Raw genomic sequence first — 25,631 nt, 5'->3', positions numbered from 1 at the left:
CTAACTTTTTGCCATCCCCAAGGTAAAATTACAAGATAGACTAATTAAAAAGTTAAAATACAATTTCACTGGTTTCACAAGCTCCACACAAATATCGAAAGCTTTTTATAGGTAATGTATACTTACTCAAATAAGCGTTGCTTAAAAAAATAACATCTCAAAATGTAGAGTTAGGGTCAGGTAGAGTTAATAAAATTATATTTAAGACATGTAGCACCAGCACTAAAAAGATACTGACGGAATAATGAAGACATTCGCCTTACACAAACTAGAGACCCATATCTCTGCTGAATGCAGTATACAAAATATTTTCTAACTTTTTGCCATTCCCAAAGTTAAAATTACAAGTGAAAAGAGACAATTTCAAAGGTATAAATACAATTTCACTGAGTTCACAAGCTCCACGCAACAATATTTAGCTTATACAGCTAATATACTCACTCAAAGAAGCAAAGAAACATGGCTTAAATTTTAAGTTACTCAAAAAAGCTATCTAAGACATTCAGCACAAGCACTAAAAAAAGATACTGACAAAATAATAGAGACATTAGCCGTCCACAACCTAGTGACCTATATCTCTGCTTAGTGCAGTGTACGAGTTATTTTATAGGCTTTTGCCTGTTAGAATTTGTGGCCTGCAGCAATGTGTATTAGCAGCCTGCACTGCACCTCTGTTCTCAATCCAGAGACCGTAATCCCTGTCAGCACAGCATTCTGCCTGTCTCTGTGCCACAAAATGCATGTTGTAATGGGCTGCCAACACAACTTTGCAACTTTGCCTTTAATTATCCTTTCTGCAGCCTGATGCTCCGATGGTGTCAGACCTGCATCAGCACAGTGTTGACAGCTATAGGCTATGTCCATGAACTTGGAGCGCTGTTGCCACAACACAAACTCTCCCAGGGTGAACAACCAATGCTTGTTATCCTCTGCTTACCATGAACATGGGGCAAGTAAGAACCAGGCCTGCAGGGTCGACTGACCAATGGGGACCTGTGCGCTCACCTAGACATCTAATTGCCCTGCTGTTGGGTCCAGAGTTGCCATATAGCAAAGGTCAGTGAATTATTTATAACCCATGAGCATAAACCACGATTCCTATAATTACCAAATACACATTCAGTGTTATTGGAATAATCCAAACAAAGTGACTTAAAATATGCATAGATAACCTTTCTAAACAAATAATTAACAATTACACTTTGCAAGTTTGATCGTGTTTGGGTGGTGTACATCTAGCATATCCACAAATGTTTTTTTTTTTTTTAATCAATCAAAAATTAATTACCATTTTTTAATATGTATATATATGTTTAAGGACAAGTGTAACCGGACATTTCTTTTAAGTTTGTCACCATTATTAATAACTATAAATATTTTTTTTTGGCATTTTCCGGTTCGTTGTAAATGGTCCTGCACTGCGATGAATGAAGTTTTAAAGGTAAAAGAAATGCATTAAGTCTTTCAAATAGAGTTTATTTAAACTGCATGCACAATCATTCTTAAATAATTACCAAACTGCTGTTTAAAATGGTTTTAGATGGAATGAAGCATGTCAAATTGTAGGACATGCCAACTTCACAAAAGTATATCAATTCATATACCCAACTACAGTGTTCCCACCCCTTTTGACCATTGAATATCCATGACTTTATATATATAGATAGATAAATAAATACTGCACTCAAAAAGAGCAATTCTGGTTGAAGATTTTGTTTTTATTTATTTATTTGCATGATAATACTAGAAACTATTAAAAAAAAGTACATTCACTATTGAACTTCCCATGGCTTATGACAATGTATTAATTCCCATGATTTTCCCAGGCTTGTGAATCATGAATCTTAAGTCCCCTGATATTTTCAGGTTTTCCAAGACCATGAGAACTCAAATGTGTTCTGTGTAAGCAATCATCCCAATCCTCAATGCCACATCTAATGTACAGAACTTAACGTGTATCTGCAAGACTGCAATGATATAACACAGCATTATGAAAGGCTTGTCACTTCACAGCAGTTTGTTTTTCTGCTCGTAAGCAAAGCAGCCTTTGGGTATGTCTGTCCGACTCAGTCAAATTCACCACATGCAGCTATATTCTCTCATCTACAAAAACCACTTTTATGTAACCAAGGTTAAAGTGTCCATTTAAAGATGGGCAGCGGTAAATTAATTGGGGTAAGAATGCACTGTGATCAAGTGAATATAATCTTGTATTAGGGTTAGTTGCTGTGACCAGGATGGGTCCCCTGAGGCTGGTGATGTGAAAGAGAATGGACACATTCCACAGACACTCAAGGAGAAAATCCTGGAAATTGTCATTAAGCTGAAGGGCCGATCAGAATACTATGCATTTCCTTAAGGGGCAAGACACAATGAAACGGCTTCTAAAAGCCCTGCCCACTGCTTGCAGTTCCAGATCCACTAAGGGTGATCAGAGCATGAGGCCTAATTTGATTAGTAATCTGAATTCAAACAGTCCTAGAGTAACAGGATTGTTCACTTAATGTGAAAGGTCTGTTAACTCACGACGCCTGCAGCTACGTCATATGTTGCATAGTATTCTCTGCTCTTTTCTGCTGTTTTAAATTAGGGGAAAACAATTTAGCAATCAGTGCTCATCTTTGACATGTCTGAGCATTACAAGAATACTCTCGGGTACTCTAGGGAACAAGAATACTGTACAGTTGAGCTTCAGAAACATGGGCTGGGATATAAAAGATATGTAATGGATTAAGCCAACTAAAAAGTTCTTAAAAGAAATGTCTCAATACAGAATGACTATTTCAGAAAACTAGATTGTCAAGCTACAAGCAACTCATAATTCTGAGTAGTTCTACTTCAAGCTACTGTAATGTAAAAGTAGTAACTACACTACAAACTACTGATACATTTAAGATAAAATAACCTACATTTAAGCTATAATAAGCATTTTTTAAGTATATAATCAGATTGTACTACAACATGCTGCAAATCGCTCAGTATTTATCTGATCTTCAAACAAAAAAAGAGATCATTTTAATTGTATTTTATCAGTATTTTGTCTTATCTTCCAATAAAACTTCCTAAGCATACTTAAAAGAAAAATGTCATGTAAAGCATAATAGCATCCAATATTAAAGTCTTGTTTTCAGGGAAATGTAACTAAATTGGGATTAATGCTTTAGTAAATTGCCAGTGGGGTAACACAAATAAACGTGGTTTCTCTATGAATCAGGTTTCAGTTTTTATGTATTTTTTTTACCATTCTAAAAAATCCTATTATAAGCTTACATGTTTTTAGATTTTGTTAGATTTCTCAGAAAACAAGACAAAATATCATGTGATTAAATATCATGTGATCAAATATCTTGTGTTTTAGAATGTTTTGATATTTTTACTAGAAAACAAGACAAAAATACTTAGTAAGTGTAAAGCTTGGTAAAGCTTTAATAAGTAAAACTAGTAAAATGAGAAATATATATATATATATATATATATATATATATATATATATATATATATATATATATATATATATATATTAACCTCTTCCCAATTCTAATGAAAGATGACACTTAGAGCTATCATATTCCATATCCAGATCCACTATTAGTTTTGCTGACACAGAGTAACTGATGCATAAACACATTAGAGTGCCTTTTCCCTTCTTGAAACTAAATGTTGTGCATAAAAAAGAGTCAAAACTAGTGCTATGGTGGACAATTTGTTTATATAAAAAATACACAACAAACTATTTACATGAATTTTTACACAAAGTAGTTACAAACCATTATAAAATTGTACATGTTTCTAGCAACATGCCAGTCATTGTAGCAGTCACATTTGGGCACAAAGCACAAAGGCACATCACAGGAAGAGTACTTCACTGGTGTCTTTGCATGACACTGCCTGCACTTCAGACGACCAGCGGTGCAAGATTTGGTGATGTGCAACGGCCTGTGATGTGCTCTTCGTGGAGCAGGAGATACGGGTCTGGCTGTGGAGTGAGACCCCAACTCTGCCAGCTCCTCAGCAAGGGTCTCTCTGAAAGCCCTCCTCTCTTTATGAGGTGCTGTCCTGCTGCTCCACTTTATGTGGCCCGCATCCGGCTCCCAATCGCTATCTGATTCAGTGAGAATAAATAAATGTAATTTACAAAGCTAGACACAACTTTTCTGTATTCTATATATATATATATATATATATATATATATATATATATATATATATAGTTTTTCTTTTCGACTGTGTAAATATGTATTATTGTATGTATATTTACTGTAAATACTGTATACTTTGCCAATGTACTATGGAACAAATAGATGGGCCTACACCTCCCCCATGAATTCAGCATTGTAACAAATAGATGGGCCTACCCCTCCCCCACCTCCCCGCATTGTAACAAATAGACTCTCAAACACAACATATATTTTTATTTTCAACTTATATTTATTGATTTATTTATATATATATTTCGCGTCCATTTATATATATATAAATAAATACATATTTACAGTAAATATACAAAACATCTATATAGCATGTCAATAGATCTGAAACAAACAATGAACTAAAACCTCACACACGCACAAACAAATACAAAAAACACGCACAAACGGTTCAAACACTCACTGAGGAAACACACGACAAAGGGTAATTACAAAATGTGTATTCATTATTCAAACTAAAGCTTATTTATGCGGAATATACAGTAATATATGTTATAAAACACAAGAAAACACTTACTTGTCCAGAGCAATGTCTCATCTCTCCATAAACATTTCCTCTGCCTCCGAATCATCCGTATTGTTTTCAGAAATTTCATCTCCAAACTCTTAATTTAACATTCTTATATCACATCCTGGGTGAAAATCCTGTTTTTCGCATCCGTTTCACCATATTTAAATCGCCAAATGTGTAAACAGTTCCAAAACAGCTTTCCAATACTTTTACGCACAGACGCACAAAACACTGGGTAATGGCAAGGCAATTTTGCGCACACACATTACAGAACCATGCTCAATCGTCCCACTAAAGCCACATAACACTGTTTTCAGAATTTCATTGGCTATACGATGCGTCAGTCATTTCCACTCTTCGTTGTAATTGGTTTGATCAGTAAACAAAGGAAAGTGGGTATGCCCTTACATTCGACACAGACTGTGGTTGGGTATTGAAGGCTTTGGACAGGACATGGAAGCTCCTATTGGGTCAAATGAGGTGTCAATCGAAAGGTCAGAGTGCGTGCTTCCATTTTGATACCGGATATAGGAAATGTTTACATCTGAACTGAAGTTATTACCGATAATATGTGAAAGATTAGGTACAGCTGCCAGGTGCTTTGAAATGATGCAACAAGAGTCTGTGGATATTTATTGATGTAATAATGTGATTTGGACTAAACATTTTACTTGATTTGATCGTTTGGACATTTGACAATGAAACAACACCGTTTTTGTCGGGAAGTTATGGATCAGTTGAATACTATGAGGCTTCATAGGTGAGTTGCCTAAATTTTGTTATTGGTTGTTTATATGTTGGTGGTCTGACAAAGATATAGATTGTACCTGCTGTTGTGATTGTATCTTAAAATGGTTTATATCAATAGAAAATCAAGAAATGTAGCTTTCCAAAGATATGTGGCATGTGTACCAATGTACACACAGCAGTTTTGTTTATCGCATACTTTTATTTTGTACATTTAAGGGCCCATCCGCGGGCTGTCTCAGTCCATAAAGTTAATTCAGTGCGATTAATTTGACTAAAAATAACGCGTTAAAAAAATTAACGCAATTAAACGCAATGTCCCCGGACCGTAATATGGAAGATTCCTGAGAAATGCAACTTGTAGTACCACCTGTTTAGACCTCCAGAGGGCAGTAAGTGAAACTTCAGCTGCGTGGCAATGCACAGTTTATACAGTGAAGAAAAACACCCATAAGCAGCAGAACAACACAAACGTGCGTTACATTCTTGCATTCAAAACACTTGATGGAGAGCAAATCCGAACTAAAGGATCTCAAGATGTGTTTAAAGATTGAGTATTAAACTATATTTAACTTGACACAGTGACCTAAACATTGTATGTTTATGACGCAATGCATCCAGGACTATACACAAGCATTTCTGATGGGTTCTTAAACAAGCCCTCATAATAAATCTTGAACTGATTGACAAATTCAGTTGTCAAATGGATTGCTGTGAACTGTGTGCCAATGATTGGTTTATGTTCAATAATATGGTCATAAACAATACATTGTATTCTAAAGCTGCTTTTTGTATTGTCTCATTAATGATTTTGTATCGTCTCATTAACTCTTCTGCCACAAGAATGTAATGCATTTTAATTATCTGAATGTTTTTTTTATTTATTTATATATTTAAATATATATATATATATATATATATATATATATATATATATATATATACAATTTTTAATATTTAAAGATAACTATGTATCATTATTTCATCATTATATATTGAATTATTTCTTTCTCAGCAATATATTTGAATATGCGATTAAATGCGATTAATCACATTTAATTAATTGGGACACAATGTAATTAATTAGATTAAAAATGTTAATCGATTAACACCCCTAAAATATATATATATGTGTGTGTGTGTGTGTGTGTGTGTGTGTGTGTGTGTGTGTGTGTGTGTGTGTGTGTGTGTGTGTGTGTGTGTGTGCTTTTAAGTGATGAACAGCAGCATTTAACAAAATATCTAAAAAATAAAAGATACAAAAAATAAAAATAAAAAAAATGTTGCACAGCGACTCAAATCAATCAGTGAATTTATTTGTAACCATTTACATGAACCATCGGAATGAACCTATTCCCAAAGGCCATGTTCACACAGCAGCAGAATATTGTTGTCAAACCTGTTTTGAGTGCTTAATATGGTTACGTTCACACACAGGACAGATATTTACGAGTGTGACAACTGCATTCTATAACCGAACTGACAGCCGCATATTTTCAGGTCTCGAGTTCGAATCCAGGGCGTGCTGAGTGACTCCAGCCAGGTCTCATAAGCGACCAAATTGGCCCGGTTGCTAGGCATGGGAGAGTCACAAGGGGTTACCTCCTTGTGGTCGCTATAATGTGGTTCGCTCTAGGTAGGGCGCGTGGTTAGTTGTGCATGGATGCGTGAATGGCATGAAACCTCTACACGTGCTATATCTCTGCGGTAATGCGCTCAATAAGCCACGTGATAAGATGCGCGGCTTGACCGTATCAGACGTGGAGGCAATTGAGATTTGTCCACCTCCACCAGGATTGAGGTAAGCCACTACACCACCACGAGGACTTAGAGTACATTGGGAATTGGGCATTCCAAATTGAGGAGAAAAAAATGCATTTAAATCAGCTGTCGGTTAATTATTATCTGATGGATGAACTTGCACCTCGATTGGACTCATTTATTTAATAACGTGGCAGCAATTGTGACAAGACATGCCGGCGTTATGGACGTCTGCAACTTTTTGTCACTGTCACTATTGTTACAGCTGTTAGAATACAGTTGTGACTTCAGTTGTTCGTTCACACAAACACCATTTGAACTGCTACTGTACATTGTTGTATGAACAGGACATTTCAAGATTCACCTGTAAATACAGTTGTCAATCCCAAACACTGACTGTGTGAACGTAGCCTAAATGTTTGAATGATTTCAAACTGATTTGCCAACAGATAAAACAGACAGTCCCACCCCAAACTCACAAGCATTGGTTGAGTCAATGTTGCTGATCATGAATATGAATAGCACTAGTAGTTCTGTTAAATTTGAAGGCCAGTGCAGGTATCATCTTTATCAAAAGTACATTTCAACAGGCTTCCACAATTTGCTTCTTTTTCATTTATTCACATTGTTAGTGAATTTCCCCCCTACTGGGCTATTATGCCAAAACTCACATCATTGGTCGAGTCAGTGTAGCTGTGTCAGATTAGGGTGCATTTTCCAAAAGCATCGTTAGCCAACTATGGTTGCAAGTTCCATTGTTACCAACATTTTAACAATCTGGTGTTTCCCGAAAACATAGTTCCAACGGACATTCGCAAACAGCTTTGCACAGTTGTGTGGTTGTAACTACAGCTCTGTAACTGTAGTTAGAAGATAGATATTTCCTTGTTAGTTTGCTGTGTGAACATCACTTGACTTTGCTGAGGCTTCTATATCTTTCATTCCATATACTGAAAATATTTCATTTTGTCAAGACTTTGACCATGTTTACATGCATTTAAGAAAACAGCTTATTCTGGGGTTTTGTAGAAACATCTGTTAAACATCTGAAACATCACATAAACCTGAATGCAGCCATTTAAGGGATTAAAGACTGTTAAGAGAAAGTGCTTTATCATATTCTGTTTCTGTCGGAGTACACAGCCTTTATAAGTTTATGTTAAAGGGATAGTTCACCCAAAAATAACATTCTCTCATCATGTACTTAAACTCATGCCATCCCAGATATCTATGACTTTCTTTCTTCAACAAAATACAAACAAAGATTTTTAGAAGAACATCTCAGCTCTGTAGGTCCATACAAGTAGATGGTGATCAGCACTTTAAAGCTCCAAAAACCATAGACAAAAGTAATACATACGACTCAAGTGATTAAAATAAATGAATGGGAATCAGTTCGCTGTGCCTCTCGCATGACGATGTGCCTCTCGCATGATTTCAAATGAAATCAAAACTAAATAAGTTTGTGAACAGCGTTCTCTTGTAAACAAATTGAGCTACGTCACATGAGAGGCTGCATGATCTAGATACCCTCATGGACGTGCACTGGAGAGCAACCAGAGGTAAATAAAGTTAACACATTAGTGGCATTTATGTTTTTGAAGAGTTGGTATGTGCTCAACTGTGTCAGGGGATCGCTGAAGTCTGATGTAGAGGGAAACCCCATTATTGAAGAAAATAGATATTTTGCATTACACAATGCGTACTCTTTTGTGTCTTCAGCAGCTTTCTTGCATTAAACAACTTTCTGGGGTACGTGTAAATGAGCTTTTACTCCACCACATGGGTAATATCATTAAAGACATCTATATGTTGTTGAACCAACGTGGGTCGAATGTTGGATGTGCGACATACACTGGCGGCCAAAAGTTTGAATAATGTACAGATTTTGCTCTAATGGTAAGAAATTGGTACTTTTATTCACCAAAGTGCCATTCAACAGATCACAATGTATAGTCAGGACATTAATAATGTGAACAATTACTATTACAATTTGGGAAAAAAAACTAATGACAGCTTTGCAGATCCTTGACATTCTAGCTGTCAGTTTGTCCAGATACTCAGGTGGCATTTGACCTCACACTTCCTGTAGCACTTGCCATAGATGTTGCTGTCTCACGCTCCTTCCAGTTTAGCTGATCACACAAAAGCTCAATGGGGTTAAGATCCATAACACTCTTTTCCAATTATCTGTTGTTCAATGTCTGTGTTTCTTTGCTCACTCTAATTTTTTCTTTTGGTTTTCTGTTTCAAAAGTGGCTTTTTCTTTGCAATTCTTCCCATAAGGCCTGCACCCGAGTCTTCTCTTTACTGTTGTACATGAAACTGGTGTTGAGTGGGTAGAATTCAATGAAGCTGTCAGCTGAGGACATGTGAGGTGTCTATTTCTCAAACTAGAGACTCTGATGTACTTGTCCTCTTGTTTAGTTGTACATCTGGTCTTCCACATCTCGTTCTGTCCTTGTTCTAACAAGTTGTGCTTAGTCTTTGAAGACTGTAGACACTAAAGACTGTAAAGACACTATTGTATGACATCTTCAGTTTTTTTGGCAGTTTAAAGCATTCCTCAAAACAATGACTGACTGATGAGTTTCTAGAGAAAGAGTCTTTTTTGCCATTTTTTACCTAATATTGCCAGTCTATTGCATATTGTGGCAACTCAAAAACAAACACAAAGACAATGTTAAGCTTCATTTAACAAATCAAATATCTTTCAACTGTGTTTGATACAATGGCAAGTGATTTTCTAGTATCACATTATCAATTTAGCATGAATACTCAAGGATAAGTTGTTGGATATATGGCTGCTGGAAAAGGGGTCTGTCAAGATTTGATCAAAAATGACTTTTTTAAAATAGTGATGGTGCTGTTTTTTACATCAGTAGTGTCCTGACTATACTTTGTGATCAGCTGAATGCCACTTTAGTATATTAAAGAACAAATTTCCTTCCGAAACAGTAAAATCTATACATTATTCCAAACTTATGTCATCCAGTGTAGTTACTTCAGTTTCAGGAAACAGTCTAAAACTAGTTCATATTTCTAATGATGCATCATACTATGGTGATTAAGCAGTGATTTACATTATTGTATGGGAAACACATCCCTGCTTGGGATGTTCAAATGTAGAGCAATGTTTAGATAGTGTCACACAATCACAGCGTTACATTAATAATCAACCTACCAGTGGCTTTCTTAAAGTTGACTTTGCATATTAAGCTAGGATATGAAAAAATATTGAAACATTAAAAAAAAAAAAAACATCGTGAAGTTATTAATACTACTTTTATTACGCATGCAGAAAAGACATTTGATAAAACCTATAAGTCTGACAATGGAGACAAAGTTGACGGACGTTTTATATTTGCAGTTTTCCTCACTGAATTTGATATTAATTTGAGAGTAATGTGAGGCTGTCCGTCCAACCTCTGCTCTCCAGCATGATGAGATCACTCCATCTGAATATCATAAGAGTGTATAGCAGTAATTCAACCTGATCTGATCCGTATGCTAACGTAATCTCTGATGTCCGGAGAGGGACACCTTTTGATCATTTATTTAAGTCAGATTGGAGACCCAGAGCTGTCTTTACACTTGCTTATGATACCTGCTTCTTTTCATCATGTTTTTTTCCTTCTTTTTTTGGCATGTCTTGTAAGCGTAACGCAACATTCCCAGAGTGCCGTGCTGTGGGGACACTTCCCATGCGGGGTGTTAGGAGCACCGTGGGAGGTTAAAGTTCATGGCAGAGAGGAAGTGACAAGCTGTGAAATGTAAAAGACCAATTTCTTCCACATGTTGCGGCACTCTGAGAACAGAGCGAGCTGTCAGCTAGCATCACGCTTAAAATGGGACAGGTTGCTACCCAGCAGACCTGTCACAACTCATTTGTAATTAAAAAGCCTATGTGATGTTTAAAGCTGAGCACCCCAGAAACTTTTTTCATGCTCCGCTCTGTTAAATAAAGATGAGTGCTGCCAAAAGACAGAACAAGAGATTAATAACAGAACAATGCTCTTTGTGCTAGATCAATACCAAATGAGCCGGCGTCAGATTAGTCCGGTGGTGTCAAGATGTTTCGTGACCCAGAGAGGATGGAGCGCTTGGAGACAGGAGGGTGTGAAATTAAAACTATACACATGGACATGAGCAAGAGGAAACTGCTTATTTGCCTCTTTCATGTCCAAACTAATCTTTAAACAATGGGAGAGCTGGCCATTTTACAGCATAAATTACACAACCATTAAAGTCTAGAATATACTTTATGCAAGTACATGTACGCAGAGGCGAGCTGCTGCTGTCCACCCCACATGACTGCTGTGTGCATTTTTCATTTCCCTTTTTGATTTGTAACTTGTATCCCCTAATAAACAAGCAAAAAAATAAATAAATTCAAAAAGAGCATTAGAGCATCAGTTTTCCAAAAATTTATGTCCACATATGTGGACAGCGGGACTAAGTTGTGAAATTTTAAATAATACCAAACTATAGAAAGTCATATTTTTTATTATTTATATTATTTATTATCAAATTGTATATTATGTTTCCATGAGTGTTGGTTATTCATGTTTTTGAGATGTTACAATATTACAGCTGATTTTCTATAAAGCTGAATAAATTATTATTTTGCAAAGTAATGGCCAGCATCATCCAAACACTGCTAACCATGTTAAAATAAAATTACACATTATAAATTTTGAATCTATGTGCTGATTAACACTGTTCAATGTCTGCCAAACATGATGAGTGATACATACATCATCTGCAGCCTGAAACTGAACTTTTGATCAGATTTTAGGAGTGAATGTACTTATTTGCATAAAAAGTTATAGGATGCTCACTTCCTCCCTATTTAGTGAATGACTTAACCTCCAGTGTGCTGTATGTCTGCACTGGTCTCAGAACAGTTCAAAATGCACCTTATTTTCATCCTAACTCCATATAAAGACTCTGAAAGCAAGACTTTTCAACTTTTGCATGAACACATTTATTCTCATTGACCCCATTTACATGTACTTAAGAAAACTGTCTATTTCAGGGTTTTTGCAGAAAGTAGCATTCTGAAACACGATGTAAACGAGAACGCAGGTTTCCTTACGCCATTTAAGGGATTAAAAGAAAGTGGTTTAACACACCTAGGTTTCTCCCAGAGAACACGGCTTATCTGGCTATGTAAACACATAAGTGGAGTTCTCACAGGTTTTTGAAGAGTGTGCATGTGCGTGAACAGACCGGGGTAACATGTCATTGGATGGAGCCGAACAAGAAGTAAACAAAGCAGAAAGACTTCAACATTTCTGGGAGTACAGTAGGGAAAGCACATACACAATAAACTATACTCATTTATAATCACTAGTGTAAATTATCGACTGTCCCTTACCTCTGCGTATATGCGCTCCTACATTGGGGGAATACTGATGTTTTAAGTAATAGAGAAAACCCCACTATTGCTGCGCAGTTCCGCTGCAGGTTGAAACAAAGTTAAGGAAACAAACACCACAACAACTGTTGAATATATGTAAATAAAGCGAAGCAAAAGATAGTAAAATAGCAAAGTCTTGCTCAGATGCCATGTTTGTTATTTACACAAGCATCATGGGTATATTACAGTGGTAGTGGCGTAGTGGCTAAAGATCAGGGCTGTTGTTAATCAGAAGGTCATTGGTTCGAACCCCACGGCCACCACCATTGTGTCCTTGAGCAAGGCACTTAACTCCAGGTTGTTCCGGGGGGATTGTCCCTGTAATAATTGCACTGTAAGTCGCTTTGGATAAAAGCGTCTGCCAAATGCATAAATGTAAATGTAAAGTACATGAAAACAGGAACACAGGCTTTCTCTTAATAAGCCGCTTTCTCGCAATATACTGCTTTCTGGTGTCCATTTAAATGCACTCAATGTAAAATTGCATATTAATTAAAAAGGAATGCATTTACTAATGATAATAAATGGAACTGTATTGTACAATGATAACTAATTTAAAAAGAACAACATTTATATAAAAATTAAGTGACTAACAGATGTGTTAATGTTGAAAGTTATTCAAAATAACTAATGTGTTTTTTGGTTTGTTTTTCATTTTGAGGGAATAAGGCCTTTTTTCCACATATGTGGACTTCATGTTAATCATTTCGCTGACGTGCAAAAAAGTTATGCATTTTTTAAAGAGGCATATCAAACGAAACTAGAGACGCTACTCTTTACACCCAAACAGGTTTCAATGAAAAACTTAGAGGCATTTTTGTTGGTGCTGCATCCGTAGTAGCGCTTCACTGAACTCTTCACCATGTTGTTGTGTTCACGAGAAGTTTTACCCTTAAATGACAGTCTAGTGTCTTGTGAATGGTATTGGGTTTAAATTAATTTGAATTATGTCACACAAGGCTTATAAAAAATAGATTTTTAAGCTTTTTGGTAAATAATAATAATAATAATAATAATTGGCTATGTTGCCTGGGTTATTTGTGTAGTTGACATGCAGTTGTTAAAATATTCTGAATGTTTTTAATGTGTTGTTGATTTCCGGGAAGCTCAACTGCTTAAGCATGGTGCTAGTAACTCAAAAGTAATATGTTTGATTCCAAAGAAAAACGACCATGGGTGGTTTTGTGCAGTGCAATGTGGTTGCTAAGGTTTTATGGGTGGTTTCCAGTGCATTGATATGTGATTGTTAAGTTGTTATACATGGTGTTAAGTGTGTTAAGTGGTTGCTAGGTTGTTTAGAGCTGTTTTAAGGTAGTTGCTTTCTGGCCCAAGTCAATATGGGTGATTCTCATAATATAATATAATTATATATATTATATTGCTTAAAGCAAAGGAAGCCTACTTTTGTCTTCCGGATGAAAATTTTGATGATGATGATAATGATGACGATCATAAGAAAGCAAGTTATTTTAGTGATCTTCATTTAGAGAGAAAACAATTTGGCATAAACTGTTTATTGTGCTGTGTTGATCTCAGGAGACGTACTTCAGTCCAAGCGTAAAAGGTTAATTTTCTCCGCATGAAAAAGCCTGAGCAGACTGTAACTGGCATCTGCCACTCTGCCTCTGTGTGGGCATGACATTCGCTGGCATTTGTGTCTGTCCAGGGAGGCAGAAGTCCTACCTGGCAGCGACGCAGAGGAGCGGCTGGAGGTGTTTGGGTGGAGAGGAGGCCCCTGATTGAAGCTCTGCCGGGGGTGAGAGGGGATCTGAAGTGGGAAGCTGTGCTCTGGAACCCTGGTGCTGCCTCGTGGAAGTCTCTTCACCTGCACAGAGAGATAATGACTAATTGAAAAACACTGATTATAAACGGCATAATGAGTCAGTTGGGAAGTACATGTCATATAGAGCAATGCTTCTCAACTGGTTCATATTGTACATTGGACAACAAGTGGCGATCCAACACAGTTCCAAATGTAACCTATATTTATAGACCACATGAAATCAAAATGGGAGATTTGTGCCTTTTAGTCCATGTCTGTTTTAGGCCATCTATATGCTTGTGAACTGCTAAAAGTTGACAAAACTAATTTTAAAAGATATACTACGCTTAAATTTACAATTTTTCTACTATGGGAAAACAGACCAAATATACTGATAGATCAATTTGCACTACAAAGTGTACAGTAGTAAGTGCCCTCCCACTTTTTCAGCCTTTAGTATTTTTCCCATTAATTTCTTCTGTAGGGATTTCATGAAGTACTTCACAAAAGAGTTCATGTCATGAACCAATCGAACCAGCTCAGAGGTGAATCAGAACATTGCAAATTTTGATTAGGACAAGATAAAGGTAAAAGACTCTACACTTGACATTTGTAATGAGGGAATGAACTACAACCTCAAGAAGCATTGTGAATGAGATTAGAGATTAAAGTTCTTGATAATAAGCGTGTAAACAACATATTTTATGTTTATTGCAAAATATTAATATTCAAGTAGTTTGAGAGTGTAAGGAAAGCGACTCGATTGTGTCATTCACATGGGAGTGGAGAGCTGCTGCAGAGCTCTTTTGGCACACTTTGTTGGGCGCGATTCTCTGATTGGTGGATCTTTCTCTTCAGGATCATGGGTATTGGAGTTTGTGGCAGGGCGGGGCCGGGTCGTGATCCTACGCACCCGGTCCCGTATTAGGCTAATCAAGCCTCTGATTCAAGCCTCTGACATCGTCAAGCCGGTTCTCGCCTCCTCCTTTCCATTGATCCCTTTACACTGGTGCCGAAACCCGGGAAGGAGGAGGGATACGCCGTAGTACAGTTCTCGCCACTACCGTCCACCCCAACGGAGCAGCCGCGGCCATCTGCCGGGGGACGAGGAGCCCTGCCACAGAGTTATTCAGCAGGAATTCTGCTTATTAAACACAATGTTTTAAGCTACAATGACAGAATAATGGCTTCAAAGTTTGGCCTTTAACAGGTTTATAAGCTATCGATAATAATCATTTCCCCTATGAAAAAAAAAAATCTGTGGGATTTTACAGAACCCGATTGCTGCGTTCAATAAAATTAGAAGAAAAAAAACGTGACAGAACACACTGGTTTTATGGTTAGTTCTCAACAGTACAAAATACCACAGTTTCACTATCTAATTTGCAGACCTAGACTCAATCTGCAAACATTTCTTGCTCTCATTTTGAAAGAAAATCTGCAGAATTCTGCATAATGGATTTTAATATGTTAAAATGTGTCAAACATACATGTAGGGGGAAGACAATGTGTTGAATTTTGTGAATGATGGTACATTATAATCCTATAAAAAAAAGCTTTCGGTTCAGATGTGCAGCAGCAGCAGTGGGCCTACTAATCGTTTACACTTATTAATCCCCAAGCATTACAGTATAATACTGCTAATATTAATGCATATTTCATTAGTATTATATGAATGCTGTATAAGCAGATTTAGAGATGCCATGGCTCTGCTTCTTAATTCCATTAAGTAACAGGATCAATGTTGCTTCTCAAATCAATCTGAATCTGTTTAGAAAAGATGCCATTTGTGTACAATCTGGCTCCAATTGTCTAATTTGCTTGCTAGAGCCATTTACACACACACAAACACTAAACCGGCCCTATTCTTTTAGAATCCCCATCTTCTGCTCACACACAGTTCACTCAAGGTGACTGCAGTGGTTCACTCAATGAAAGCTGTACGTTTTTTTTCTTCATGTTTTATAAAATGTGTATTTTTCCAGAAAGTTTTGAAGATGTACCTGGAAGTAGATGTTGCAAAGCCAGTTGTCCAGGTCAGTGGAGAGCAGATGCTCGATTTTGCGGAACTGGTTGACCGATGCGTTTGGACCGCCGCGCAGCAGAGGGGTCTTGAACTTGCCCTTGAGGAGTTTAAGGGAGCAGTCACAGATGGGGAAGGCACCCCAGCTCACCACAGAACTGACATAACTGTGATCGCCGGGCAGAGACAACAGCCTGAACACTAGAACACTGGATGGCAACAGGTCACATGATGCAGGCAAGACCTGAGAGAGACATTTCTCATATGAATAAAGTGGAGAAAAAAAATTACTTAAAAACATAAAAATAAAATAAAATGAAAATATATCAGGCTTAAATCCAAATAAATTGAACAGAGAGATTTAAGGGTATAAGCTTCTTTTTAATCACAGTGTTCAACCTAAAAAATTCATAAAATTGTGACAACCTTGTAAACCTGTCACTCAGTAGGGCCAAACAACAAGGCCAGTTTCATTTAGGCTAAACCTGAAACCATGTTACTTGCCACCCTTTTAACCATTTTGGCTTTATTTATTTATTTAGTACTTTTAACCTAGGAATTAATTAATATTTTTATTTAATATTTATGTTTATTGCTAGTGAATAGCGAAACCCCAGAAGAAAAGGAGGAATGAATCAAAATACATGCTTGTGGTAATCAACATTATGCCACAAATGCTGTCGATTAAGCTGAACTTGTATTGAATCCGGAGCATTCCTTTAATCGGCATTAAAACATTTTATTTCAAAAGGTTAAGACCCCCCACCCCCATTGTTATAAGAAATAGCAAAAAATTGGACGTTAATATTTTTATTATTATTTATTTTATTTTTTATTTTTTTCAGTTTCAATAACCTATTTTCAAAACGAATTTTCCTATTTATTATTATTATAATATTATTTAATTTATTTTTTTTAAACCAGGGAAAGCATGAGATACAATTAGGTGAAGTTGGATTGTGCCAGACCACATTATCCACTAACTTTAACCATTACTATCAGATTCACACATTGGCAACATGAAGAGCTGTTTCAACAGAATTAATCTTATAAAACAAGAACATGAAAATCATAATTTCAAACAGGTTTGCAATGTAAAAAGGGTAAATTCTTCATGAGTATGCGCACACTGATATTTTTTTATCTGACCTCAAGATGATGCAACTTCGACTATTACGGCTGATTTCAGGATGCCGTCTCAGGATGAATGCCAGTACATGACAAACCAAATATAACAGTCGTGACATCACAAGGACATGTAAGCTAAGCAAACACAGTAAAGAGTAAATGTGGAATATCAAGTGAAATTCCAGCATTGAACACGCAGAGATCCTTATTTACCCATCGAGGAGGACACAGACCTTTAAAAAATTAACTGCCAGAAAGAAGTGCTTGACTTCATCAATCACACATGGAATATTCCATTCCTCCATTAGGAGTAATGGAAAATAGAGGTGACTTGTTGTATCACATTCATCATGTGTTGCTCTTCCAATTGCTTTGTGCTTGCACCTAAAAAATGGCAGCAATTCCCTGAGTCAGGCCTCAAATTTATGCCATAATCTCCTGCATTATACATATTAAAAAATATTTCATACACTTAATTAACTGAAAAATAAGCAAGAACACTGCTGACTCTATCAACCAAAAGGAAAAAGAGATTAAAAAAGGAGAGAGAGAGAGAGAGAGAGAGAGAGAGAGAGCGAGAGAGAGAGAGAGAGAGAGAGAAAACACAATGAAAAGAGTAAGATGTTTGTTTGAGGCCTGTGTCAGTTCTCAGGTGGAACAGCTGCATGCTGTGTATCTATGAAACTATCACAGTGATCATGTTTCATTCAAAACAGACCTGTGTTTACTGAGCAAACGCCACAATAGAAGAGAGAAAACTCAGATCAAACTTCTAAAGAATAGTTTAAAGGCATATTTCAGGTTCAATGCAAGTTACTGTAAGAATAATCGACAATGTTTGCACCATAATGTTGATTACCACAAAAAATATATAATAATAATTTAGATAGTCCCTCCTTTTCTTTGAAGAAATAAATCTGGGTTACAATGAGGCACTTACAATAGAAGTCAATGGGGCCAAACCGTAAACATTAAAATACTTGAGATTTTCAGTGAATAATGACTTAAACTTTTAAAGTATGACTTCAGAAGGCTTGGAATAGGTGTATCAGACTAGATCACAAAGAAGTGCCATTGTATGGAAAAGTGCTGTGTCAAGATTTCTACTTTTGTGCTCCACTGAAAAAATAACAGCATATGGAACAACATGATGTTAAGTAAATAATGACAAAATATAAAATTTTAGGTAACTTTTCCTTTAAGTTGGCTTCCATCATGGACATCTGGTCTAATTCTGCCTTTAAACAGAATTAATGAAGGTTTTTCTATAGACTGAAGCACGGAACAGCATGAAGAGACTTCATATTGGCAAAGAAGTGAAAGATTCTTCTTATCTTCTGTTTCCTTGTCTGGACTATCACAGCTTTCACATACCACTTAAAGGAAAGACTCAAATCTGCAAGAAGGATCAAAACAGACTAACTATATAAACACCAGCCAGAGATACACAAGAAAAAACTCATGATCCGGAGCATTCCTCCTACCATCGCTAATTCCTCGTTTCCTCTGCAAAAGCTGCCAGAAAAACAGGTGAGGCCAGAGCGTGCTCTAATGTGGGCAGCAGTGAAAAGCAAATTAACCAATTACACACAAATCTGATGGAAATCTTCTAAACATAAACATCAACAACAGCAACAGGATTGGCTATAAATAAGAGCTGGTAGAGAATAGAGGAGTCTGACACAAGACAATCTCAATAGAGTGCTAAACGATCGCCTGCCAAATCAGAGCCCACGGTTTTGGACAAGAGAGGAGTATACAGTTAAAGCGGCACACTCCCTTTCCTTCGTGTCAAATGCTTCTGTCTGCAGATACAGGCCTTATGCTGCACAAACACATGCTAGATTTGTGCTTTTATTTATTGATTGAGATCAAATCTTTAGTGTCTTTTTTTACACTGTTTGCACAACAACATTGATATTCCTTAAAAATTCCAGTTGAGGTTTGCCCTAAACCTCTAACCCTAAAAATGAAACTTCTGTAATTAATTCAGTCAGAAGTATTTAATGTAAAGACACTTTACATGAATATTCCCTTCATTAATAACTAATAAGTCATTTACAAAATAATTTAAAATCTTTGGTATTCAGTGATAACAAAATTAACTAACAGGCAGAGAATTAACATGTTATAAATGCTTAACAAATGCACATACTTAATATCCAATTCCTAAACTAACTCGTGTTGTCACATTCCTTGTCACATTGCATGCTGATGTTAAAAGAATGGTGTTACTCCGAGTGCTGTCCCAATTTAACCAGTCCTAGTTAACTAAAGTCCTCTGAAAAAGCACTTTTCAGCTCTTCATAATCATTCACAGCAGATATCATATAATAAAGCCTGATGACCATTAAATCATACTGAACTTTATGGTTTATAATGTTGGCAAATCCTAAAAACCTTTATATATATTTGTGTTCAATTTACAATAAGGTACAATTTCATAGGTTACTAATGTTGAATATGTGTTATGAAGCATTTATAAGAAGTGAGTTATGATCTTTTCTCCCTAACATTTATAAACCATAGAGCCACTTTTGCAGTGCAAAGGCAGTTTGTTGATTCGTGTGCACAGTCAACAGACAACAAAACATATGCTGAGTAGCAGTCATTCCCGGTCCTATTCTTTCAGGGGGAAAAGACCCTGTGGAGGCCACATCCTGCCCAGTCAGGGGGAGGTAACATGTGCCAAATACAACACGAGGGTTGTGAAGCCGTATGTGGGAAATGGCGTGGTGGTAGGTCCAGCCTAATGAGGGGGGACTCTACAAGCATGGCGACTGGGGCAGCAGGGCTGCCCAAGGGAAACGCGGGTCTACCGACAGGGGGATCGTACCACGGGAAATATATCACAGGGAGTTTGCCTGAAAAGGGAACTAAGCCCATGGAGCCCGATCCCAGTACAGAGCACCTGTGACTCGTAGTGGGTCTGGCCGCAAATTGCTCCGCTGAATTCGCCGGCCATAAGGCTAGGGGGAGAACATCCAGGGAGCGTGGAATGTTAGTGGAAAACCTGGGATAGAAGACGCACTGGATCAACTTGGTGAAGGGCGCTGTGTGCAAGCAGAACACCCAGTCGGTTGTGTCGCGCTACCCAGTTCTACTGGCTCGGACCTGACAAAACACAGGATAAGACCGACTCAACCCTGAGATTGTAAAATCTGGCAAAGGTATTAGGTGTTGCCCAGCCCACTGCTCTGTAGATGTCTGCAAAGGAGGTGCCATGGGCCAGTTCCCATGAGGATGCCACACTTTTCGTAGGGTGTGCTCGAACCCGCAAGGTGGCGGGCATGGCCTGGGTGTGATAATCTAAGGAAATAACATCAACAACCCAGTGAGCTAACCTCTGTTTGTTCTAGAGCTCTGCGTGCAGTCCAAATACATACGCAAAGCACATACCGGACACAGCAATGAGAAGGCTGGGTCTGCCTCCTCCCGGGGCAGCTTGCTTGAAGGCTCACGACCTGGTCCCTGAAGGGGGTCGTAGGAACCTTGGGCACATAGCCCGGTCATGGCCTCGGCATAACGTGAGAGTGTGCCATACCAAACTCCAGGCAGGTGTCGCTGACAGAGAATGCATACAGGTCCCCAACCCTCTTGATGGAGGCTAACGCGATCAGGAGGGCTGTCTTCTGGGAGAGCTCAACTGAATCAAGCAGCTCGAAGGGGGGTCTCTGAAGGCCCGAGAGGACCACAGAGAGATCCCAGGAGGGGAACAGGCTAGGCTGGGGAGGGTTCAGTCTCAGGGGCGCCTTTCAGGAAACTGATAATCAAGTCATGCTTACCTAGGGACTTGCCATCTACTGCGTCGTGGTGGGCTGTGATAGCAGCTACATACACCTTTAGGGTGGAGGGGGACAGCCTCCCCTCCAGCCACTCCTGCAGGCATGAAAGCACTGACCGAACTGCGCACCTCTGCGGGTCTTCAGCTTGAGAAGAACACCAATTTGCGAACAAGCGCCACTTTAGGGCATACAGTTGCCTGGTGGAGGGAACTTTGGCTTGGTTGATCATGTCTGCAGGTGGTAGATCCACTAGATCTTCCCCATCCAGTCCAGGGGCCAGACGTGGAGGTCCCAGAGGTCTGGGTGCGGGTGCCAGAGGGTGTCCCGTCCCTGAGAAAGAAGGTCCTTCCTCAGGGGAATTTTCCAGGGAGGTGCTGTCGTGAGGAGCATAAGATCTGAGAACCAGGCCCAGGTGGGCCAGTAAGGTACCACCAGGATGACCTGTTCCTTGTCCTCCCTGATCTTGCACAGCACCGGTGCAAGAAGGCTCACTGGGGGAAATGCGTACTTGTCCCAGGGCCAGCTGTGTGCCAGTGCATCTGTCCCGAGAGCAGCTCCTGTGAGGGAGTACCAGAGCGGGCATTGGGAGTTGTCTAAGGAGGCAAAGAGATATATCTGTGCCTTGCAGAATTCGTCCCATATCAGCTCGACCACCTGGGGGTGGAGCCTCCACTCTCCGCTGGACGAAACCTGCTGCGACAGTGCATTCGCTATCGTGTTGCGGTTGACAGGGATGTGAGTGGCGCGCAGTGACCTGAGTCACGGCTGACTCCAAAGGAGGAGATGGTGGGCGAGTGTTGACATATGACGAGAGCGCACGCCGCCTTGGTGATTTATGTACGCTACCGTTGCAGTGCTGTCTGAACGGATTAAGACGTGCTTGCCCCGGATTAGTGGGAGAAACCTCCGTAGGGCAAGAGATACAACCAACAACTCTAGGCAGTTGATGTGACAACGCTGCCAGGGTCCTGTCCAGAGGCCAGCGGCAGCGTGCCCGTTGCACACAGTGCCTCCACCCTGTCAAGAGGTGTCTGTCCGGTGGTGCTGTAGACTTTCAAGGTCAGTGATGACGTCATTCTACGGGCTCTGGAGGGGAGTACCGGGCGGTCCTGCCAGGTGGCGGCGTTCTCAGGACACAAGTGGATCGTAACCACTCTGTCCACCTGGGGGACCTCCGTGTACTCGTGTCCCGCCACGCCATCCAGGGTAGTGAGAGCGGATGAGCGGAGGGGTTGGTTCCAGGCAGTAAAAGGTGCCCTCCACAACCGCGTCAGCTCGTCATGCACTTCCGGGAAGAACAGAACTGGGGGGGGGGCATGGCTATGAGCGGCTCCCTGAACCGAGGAACCGATCGAGTAGCCGTGAGGGGGGGACGGAGGTTTCCAGTCCAGCCTCGTGCTCACGGTGGCCCGGGAAAGCATAGCGGACATCTGCGCGCGCAGCCTCAGACTGGGCGAGCAGACCGAAGGTGGCAGCCCAGACGAGTCATCAGCATCAGACACCGCTGTGACGCTCTCCGATGCAGCGGTGATGTCGTCATCCAATTCCGGGGGCTCAAGGGTGAATGCAGGCTGGCCGCGAGGCCAGCCGTACTCATCTTGAGCTCGGACAGAAGCAAGCAAGCGTGCCAGGGTGGGTGGTTCGTGGGGCAAGTATTCGGCTTACAAATGCGACCTCCGGAGGCCACATCCTTCCAAATGAGACACAGCCATAGTCTCAGGACAGCTCGAAATTATTTGTACCAGATGGCGAAATCATAAGATATCGTACAACTTGGCTTGTACGAAAAGGTACTACTTTATTTCCCATAGAGACTAACCAATGAGAAAAGATCATTTCTAATTGATTCAAAATGGCTCATTCCATATTTATTTTTATGACGTATTCAAAAAACTGTAATACATTGTCCTTGTTTCATGTTCATTCTGTGATTTTCCTATTAAAATCATGGTTAGGTTTAAGTTAGGGGTTAAAGTAGAGACAAATCCTAAAAATGATTCGTAATAACAATAATCATTCATTGTTTTGTTTTTTTTGTGTGTGAGCCAACTTGCACCTTCTCTTGCGATTTCACCATCTCGCACTATCAATACGACTGAGACCCAGTTGGTGTCAACAGTAAAGCAGCTCTGATGCAGCCTTTCATTTACACAGAACTAAAGACTAAAACCTAAACTTACCCCTGCCACCCTGAAAGCACCACTATTTCCTGAAGGATTTGCACATCTAGTTTTTTCTTCATTTCTCAGTGAGGGAGTTTTACTTCTGATCCCACTGGAATGTTTCACAGCATTTGGATTTTCTTTTCATCCCAATAAACCCCTCTGCTCTTATATAAATGCATTATAAATCTGATTTGCATTCATGCACTAAATGTCACTATGGAAAAGCAGTTGTTTTATTCACAGTGAATGTCCCTCCAGTCAAAGCAAGAGCTTTCAGCAGCAGTTTTTAATACAGACTCTTTCCACTCCTATACCCACACTTACACTGTTTAATATCACTTTTCATAAGCTTCATTCTGCCTCTATATTCCACAACTCAAGTGGAACCTCACTGAGAATGACTGCAGTGTGTCTGCACTGGAGTTTAGTTCTGTCCCACGAGGGGATGAGGGACACATGAATCCAACTGGATTTCATACTGAAATGCCCAGTATACACTAACGTATAACATGCACATAGTTTCATTTCATATAGATGTTGGTACAGTACATAAATTAAAACTTAACTGTGTAAAAACTGTTTGAAAATATTTTTTGTTTTATTTATCTATTTCTTTTTGTGACACAGCAAATATTTTCTGGAATATTTTATTGCGTTTGCCAATGGTTGCATTCTGCGTTCAGATATTTTCATATAATAACGTTAATCTGAATAATTGACCATTGTCTCCTATTTTATGTTTAACAATAAAACAATTTACACAATTCAAATCAATATTTCATGTTGATATTTGTATTTATTTGGTTAAAAGTCATGCAATAAGTGGCATATTAAACCTGGCTGGCTTTATTTTGCAGTAATGACCGGCTGACTGTACATCATTCCTTATATACAATATTTTTCTTTAGAGATCCTTTTCTCCTCACGTGTTTTATTTGCAATTGTTCAAAAAAGCAGCCTAATAGATATAATTAATAATATTAACAGTTATAATACAGTGGCCCTCAAAAGTAAAAGGAATATTAAGCCACAAAATATGCATATACAGTCATGTTATTTGTTTTCAATTGAAGAATTTAATAGCACCAATGCAGTAAAAAACAATAAAAAAAGGCTTGACTAAAAGCTTTGAAAACACACCGAAAATCGATATGCTTTCCAAAGACATTATTTTTGCCAACACTCCGATAAATGCCATCAGTAGTAGGACACATGACAGATGGCTGCGACGGTAATTGATAGCGGTCAACAATCCCACGTTCATTAGCGTACAGGCGTTGAGGTTTGATCGCTGTGCTTTTTAATGAAGCATGAATCTACTCACATCCTTTAACATGAGCACTTGTGTTGTTGAGGTTAAATAAACAGCAGCGCTGTGAGGTCTCGGGAGGGCAGTTTGCAGAGGTTTTCTTACCATGTACAGGCTCTGGTTAATGTTGAGCTCTGTGTCCCTGTATCGGCCGTGGTGTTGCACGGGATCAGTGTTCGCAGCCCACCGCTGCTCCTGCAGACGAGACCAGCGCAGTGTGTGGCCGCCCAGCTGAGTGTGCAGGGACATGCTCACAGAGTAGAGACCGCTGGGCAGCTTCTCTCTCACCGCCCGCAGACATAAAACTTGCACCTCTATGGGCTGCGGAGTGTGTGTCCATTCCACCTGCAGAAATAGCAAGTTTAGTGTACTTTACAAATAACTTTTACTTTTATTGAAAACACTTAAATGACTCTTAAGTTGTACTTTTATAATTTCACTCGTGTTTTGTTTTACTTACATACACATGTATACATATATATGTATAGTTTCTGTGTTTTTATCACTGAAGTATCAACTTTTCTCTTAAAATCCTTTGATTCCCTGGAAAACCCTTTTAGTTTTTTAGCAAAAATTCATAATTGGATCCAGATGATTCTTCAGCTATGGAGAATGCCTCAATTTGTATTAAAACTAACAGATTTAAACTATTTTTTAAAGTTTTGTTAGATGAAGGTCACATTTAAAATCATATAGAAACTTTTTATGACCCATACTTTCAATATGAAACTATGAGGAGTCTGGGTATCTCAGCGAGTAGTGACGCTGAATATCACCCCTGGAGTCACGAGTTATATAATTACAAATTAT

At 38.8% G+C, this 25,631-nt stretch overlaps 1 protein-coding gene across 1 annotated transcript in view; it reads right to left on the bottom strand.

Moving 5' to 3' along the window:
* Nucleotides 1–25,631, bottom strand: part of ofcc1 (orofacial cleft 1 candidate 1) — a 239,258-nt gene that overhangs the window by 141,014 nt on the left and 72,613 nt on the right. Inside the window, exons 10-12 of the mRNA XM_052114721.1 lie at nucleotides 24,927–25,166; nucleotides 16,415–16,678; nucleotides 14,333–14,474 (exon numbers count right to left, since the gene is read on the bottom strand). Of these exons, the coding sequence (XP_051970681.1) occupies nucleotides 14,333–14,474; nucleotides 16,415–16,678; nucleotides 24,927–25,166 (646 nt within the window). The remainder of the gene's footprint in view (nucleotides 1–14,332; nucleotides 14,475–16,414; nucleotides 16,679–24,926; nucleotides 25,167–25,631) is intronic.

The sequence above is a fragment of the Xyrauchen texanus genome, chromosome 42, assembly GCF_025860055.1.
Source record: "Xyrauchen texanus isolate HMW12.3.18 chromosome 42, RBS_HiC_50CHRs, whole genome shotgun sequence".
Taxonomy (NCBI): domain Eukaryota; kingdom Metazoa; phylum Chordata; class Actinopteri; order Cypriniformes; family Catostomidae; genus Xyrauchen; species Xyrauchen texanus.
Note: the sequence above shows the minus strand (reverse complement) of the source record. Positions and strands in the feature narration are given on the sequence as shown.